General features: G+C 47.4%; 1 protein-coding gene across 1 annotated transcript in view; it reads left to right on the forward strand.

Annotated features, from left to right (window-relative positions):
• Positions 1-5,537, forward strand: part of LOC137335492 (NFX1-type zinc finger-containing protein 1-like) — a 63,302-nt gene extending 57,765 nt beyond the window's left edge. Inside the window, exons 16-17 of the mRNA XM_068000837.1 lie at positions 785-880; positions 2,170-5,537. Of these exons, the coding sequence (XP_067856938.1) occupies positions 785-880; positions 2,170-4,356 (2,283 nt within the window). The 3' untranslated portion in view covers positions 4,357-5,537. The remainder of the gene's footprint in view (positions 1-784; positions 881-2,169) is intronic.
• The last annotated feature ends 463 nt before the right edge of the window (positions 5,538-6,000 follow it).

Raw genomic sequence — 6,000 nt, forward strand, 5'->3', positions numbered from 1 at the left:
CTGAGACTCGGCTGGTCACTAATGGGGCATCACATTTGGCCTCAATTGCCCTCAGGAAGAGAAAGATCTCCCAGGGCTCCCAATTTTTCATTGTTGTGCAGTCAAACCTGACGGAAGTTCACATGGTGAGATGCCGAACAGGGTCATGTCCTCCAGGATCACGGCACTCACTGTTCAGACCCTTGAGCTAAAAGCGGATACTGGGGTGCAGTGCCGTGATCAGATACCATCTTCAGGAGAGCGAATGTTTGGAGGCAAAAGAAGAGGGGGAGAAAAAACCTGTCAGTCGCAAAGTGTCATTGCTGCAAAGAGTTAAAAGTTTGGACTATCGAATATTATTTTTCTCTTTTTTTTAAAAACAAAATTTCTGAACTGACCAGTTTAGTTTAGTGTTGGTATCCTGTGTACTGAAGGAAAGTGAATTAATGATGAAATCAGTCTGATGGGGTGAGAGGAGAATTGACAAGTATCCAAATCTCTCAAAGCCAAAGAAAAACAGTTTGAATATCAGATTCGATCCTTGGAGTGTATTCCCCCACCAAATAGTTGTGAAAATTTCCTCTGGAAATATTGTGCATTGAATTTTTTTTAAAGTGTTCGTCGCAGTATTTTTTTGATCTGGTTATTTTTCTTTAAATGTCAAGAGTTTGGTGTTTGATGTCCTTAGTCCTTCTTTCTAGACTTAGGCAATTCTTAATCATGTCCTCGGCTGTCAGTGTGTGCCCTTTTTAATTAAAGCAATCTGCAGGAGTCTCACTGAAATACTTTTATCTTCCTTGCTCAGCATCGAATGCGCCCTGAAATCGCGGAGCTGTTAACACCGCACATCTACGACAAGTTGGAAAACACACAGTCCGTGAAGCTGTATGAAAACATCAAGGTAGCTTTAATTTTAAACTGCTAAAGTAGCCTGTCACGTACTGAAAACCCCCTCTCGATGAGTTAGGGCTGCAGGTTTGCTACAGTTGCTGCTTACAGTCTAACTTTTGGAACACATTAAAGAGGTGATGTAGATTAGTTGCTGGTACGATCATACCATAATATAAGTGTCAGCTGTGGCTCAGTTGGTAGCACTCTTGCCTCTGGATCAGGAGGTTGTGGGTTCAAGTCCCAATCCAGTGACTTGAGCACAAAATCTCAGCTGACGCTCTAGTGCAATACTGAGGGGGTGCTGCACAGTCAGAGATACTGTCTTTTGGATGAGACCTTAAACCAAGGCGCTCCTGCCCTTTCTGGTGGATGTAAAAGATCCCACAGCACTATTCGAAGAGTTCTCCCCGATGGATATGCAAATATTGTAGATTTCATAATGCTCCTTTTCAGGCTTGATTTAATTCTATTCAAAATAAACTTCACAGCTGAGAAGGACTAACCTCTATTCTGGAATGGTATTATTAACCCGGGTCAGAATTCAGAGTAATTTACTTGTGTATAGGGGGTAATGATAGGAATCTGAGCTCTGAGGGGAGCCTCGACCACTGGGAATGTATATCGGAAACTCAGGTGCCCACTGCTCATAATGTTCTGACCACTAATCAAGGGCAATATAGAATGATACAGCACAGAAGGAGGCCATTTGGCCCATTGTGTCTGTGCTGGCTCTTTGTAAGGGCTATCCAATTAGCCCCACTCCCCCTACACTTACCCCATTGCCCTGCACATTTTTATTTTTCGAGTATTTATTCTATTACCTTTTGAAAGTTACTATTGAATCTGCTTCCACCATCCTTTTTGCAGTGCATTCCAGATCACAACAACTCGCTGCGTAAAAAAAATTCTCCTCATTTCCTCTCCGGTTCTTTTGTCAATCACCTTAAATCTGTGTCCTTTGGTTGCCGACCATCCTGCCAGTGGAAACAGTTTCTCCTTATTTACCCTTATCAAAACCGTTCATGATTTTGAACACCTCTATTAGATCTCTCTTTAACCTTCTCTGCTCTGAGGAGAATAATCTCAGATTTGCTAATCTCTCCACATAACTGAAGTCCCACATCTCTAGTACCATTCGAGCAAACCTCCTCTGCATTCTCTCTCAAGCCTTGATATCCTTCCAATATAAGCTCCCAGCAGATGGTGCAGACTGGTGAAACTATCTCCTTAACTCAACGCTGAATGTTAATCCTCCCCTGATATCAAGAATCCTTTCTTTTTTTTGTGCTTTTAAATTAGGGAATCTCGACAAACCTTTACTTCATCGATCACCAGAAGTTGGAGGATCAGACCAAGGAAGGAAAAAGCTATCAAAATTCGCACGAGGCTCGTTTTGTGAAGTCCCTTTGCGAATATTTCATCCAGCAAGAATACAAGCCATCGCAGATAACCATTCTTACCACCTACTCGGGACAGTTGCTTTGCTTGAAGAAGATGATGCCCAAAAACAAATTTAATGGTGTTAAAGTCTGTGTGGTGGACAAATACCAAGGGGAAGAGAATGACATTGTGATTCTGTCTCTCGTTCGAAGCAATCTGCAGGGTAGGGTTGGGTTTTTGCGAATATCGAACCGCATCTGTGTAGCTCTATCTAGGGCAAAGAAAGGCTTCTACTGCATAGGCAACGTGAACATGTTGTCGAACAAAGTCCCACTGTGGGACAAAATCGCTGATGTGCTGCGCAGAAAGGACAACATTGGGCCGACGCTACGGCTGTGCTGCCAAAACCACCCGGGAAGTGACACTTTGGTGTCAGCGGCTGAAGATTTTAAAAGGGCTCCCGAAGGGGGGTGCTCCCTGCCGTGTGATTTCCGACTGAGCTGTGGCCACGTGTGCTCCCTCGCTTGCCATCCTTACGACCCACAGCACAAGAGCTACAAGTGCCCCAAGCCCTGCCAGGAACGCTGCGAGGAAGGGCACGTGTGCCTGGCCCGTTGCTGCGAGCCGTGCGGTAAGTGCCAGGTGAAGGTGACCAAAGTCATCCCTCAGTGCGGGCACGAGCAAGCGGTCCCCTGCTTCCTTCCGCCGGAGAGGTTCACCTGCCAGGAGCCTTGCTGCAAAGCCATCGGCTGCGGCCACCAGTGCGTGCGGCGCTGCGGGGAGATCTGCACGAAGAACTGCCCGGCAAAGGTCAAGGTCACGATGAGGTGCGGCCACGAGAGGCAGGTGCTATGCCATCTGCAGAATGAGGCCAAGCAGATGGGCGAAACCTTGCAGTGCCACACGCCCTGCAGAAGACGGCTGGCGTGCGGCCACTCCTGCATGGGCGCCTGCTACGAGTGCGCCGGTGGGCGGCTTCACGTGGCCTGCCGCTCTCCCTGCGGCGAGAGGCTGCCTTGCTCCCACCGGTGCGGTGAGACCTGTGCCGGGGGGGAGTGCCCGCCATGCTCCCTGGCCTGCGAGAGCTGGTGCCCGCACGGCACGTGCCCGAGGACGTGCGGCGAGCCGTGCCTGCCCTGCGGGGAGCCGTGCGCGTGGGCCTGCCCCCACTACCGGTGCTCGCGGCTGTGCCACGAGCCCTGCGACCGGAAGCCTTGCGATAGGCCTTGCGACCGAGCCCTTCAGTGCGGCCACCCGTGCATCGGCCTGTGCGGGGAGCTGTGCCCCAGCAAGTGCCGCGTGTGCCACGAGGAAGAAGTCACGGAGATATTCTTCGGAAGAGAAGATGACGCCGACACCAGATTCCTCCAGCTGGAGGACTGCAGCCACATCTTTGCGGTGTCCGGATTCGATGACTGGATGCGGCAAGCGGACGCTGACGGGACCGCGGCACAGCTCGCCCTTTGCCCCAAGTGCTCGACGCCGATTCGAAGGAATCTGCGCTACGGCAGCGTCATCAAGAGAACCCTGGCTGAAGTGGAGAGAGCCAAAGCCAAGCTCTTGGGAGACGAAGAAGAGCTCCAAAGCTGCAAGGCGCTGCTCGAGCAATTTCTGGAGGAGAAGATGGAATTGTCCGAATATTATCTGGAGGAAGTCCTAAATCTGCAGCTCCAGCTGCAAGAGTCAAGCACCAGCCCGCACAAGTTGGCGGTCCTTCGACACAAGATTAGCCTCCTTTCCAAAATTGCTGAGTTGAAATCCAAAGAAAATGAGCTGCTGGAAGAACAGAGATTGAAGATTCAGGAAGAAACTGAGTTGCAGGCAAAGTGGATCATGAGAAGTCGAGTTCAGTTTACAGATCAAGAGCTTTCAGATATCCAAAGAGAGATATCAAAACTAACATACCTGATCGACGTATACTTAATACAGAACTCGGTGCAAAAGCAAAGGAAACTGTTTGATTTGGCATCGCAGTTAATGATCAACGAGCTCCTGCAAGTACTTGAAAACGGGAAAGAAGAGTACGGAGGGACATGGGTGCAAGAAAGCATCGATCGATTGAAAAAGAAATATCCTTTAATGGGAGTAAAGCCTTCAGTCTGCTGATACTTGCTGCTGTGAAGCTGACTCACGGCCACTAGTGCAAGTGATGCATCAGAAGCATTTAATGCATTTGGAGATTGTGGATCAGCAGGTGTCCAAAACGCTACACTGGAATATTGGCGGGGGGAAAAAAAATCAGCAGCTTTCCGAAGGCAACCAGGTACCTTGAGAAATGACTAGAAATTGTAAAATTGCCCAGGATTTATACGTAAGCTGAACTATGCAAAAAATGACCTGGAGTGTAGTGCAAAATGCCATGATTATTGTCAGTCACTGGTTTGTGTAATATCTGCGTCAGTGTCTATATTTAAAGTCAGAGTGCTGGTTTAAGCAATAATCCAGTCTCTCCTCCCCCAGTAACACAGGTAAATGTTTACGGCATGGCACTCAACCTTACAGATCAGGAACCTGGAGTTAGCAGCTTCAGCTGATGAATGTCGTGGGGGCACTGCCCCCTTGGCTAGAGGGGGGAGAGGCGTTAGCTAGGGTTTCTGGGGAGAGAATAGGGGGACGGGCTGTGTCAGCCCGGGCAGGAAGTGTCGGCAGGCTAAAAGCAAAGGACGGACAGCTGTGATATTGCACCACAACACGAGCTTCCGGACAAGAGATGGAAAGGGAGGAAACTGAGAAGGAAATGAGTCTGCATCACCGTCCCCTTCTGTGGGATGAGTAAAGCTTCCTGTCTCTCTCAGATTCTGCAAATTAAATATCGGCCAACCAGTCTCCAGTAGGAAATGGCAGTTCTTTGTGATATTGTTATTGTTAATTTGCAAGTAAATAATCCCAAGTATAGTCTACCAATAGTAATATAAATCTCAATGTTTAGTATAAGTTGTATAAGAGCACTTTTACAGTCACAGTGCTGCACAAGAGTCCACCTTCCTGGATAGATACACAGTGAAGCATGAAGCCATTACCGCATTGGGTCTCCTTTAACAAGGATATATTTTTTTTAAAGTCCCACGGTTTCACAGCAAGAAAATCTGAGCTTTATATGTGGAAATATAACAATCCATGTGACTTGGTAATGTCATAACCTCTAGATTGATGTCGCTTTTTTATCTGCATGACCCCTGTCTCTTATAACATTTTGAAGTAAAATCATAATTGATACTTTGTATGATTTAGCACCAGCTCGTTGTGTTGTAATAAATAAGGTGCTAAAATAAAAGTCTTGAATTGAACTTTGCATCTGCCTCTTGTTTTCAAACTGGCCTCTACATTAGCACGATTTAGCCATTGCTTCAGGCACAATTAATGTTTTTTTTATCCATTCCAAAGTAACCATAAGGCATTTCTGCCAGGTTAGGGAAGGTACAAAATGATGGATGAGTAGCGGTTCAAAAAAGAAATTGTTTTTATGGATATATCTACAGTATCTTCAGCCAGAAGTGCCGAGTGGATGATCCATCTCAGCCTCCTCCCAATATCCCCACCACCACAGAAGCCAGTCTTCAGCCAATTCGATTCACTCCACGTGATATCAAGGAACGGTTGAGTGCACTGGATACAGCAAAGGCTATGGGCCCCGACAAAATCCCAGCTGTAGTGCTGAAGACTTGTGCTCCAGAACTAGCCGCGCCTCTAGCCAAGCTGTTCCAGTACAGCTACAACACTGGCATCTACCCGACAATGTGAAAAATTGCC

The sequence above is a fragment of the Heptranchias perlo genome, chromosome 2 (assembly GCF_035084215.1).
Source record: "Heptranchias perlo isolate sHepPer1 chromosome 2, sHepPer1.hap1, whole genome shotgun sequence".
NCBI lineage: Eukaryota > Metazoa > Chordata > Chondrichthyes > Hexanchiformes > Hexanchidae > Heptranchias > Heptranchias perlo.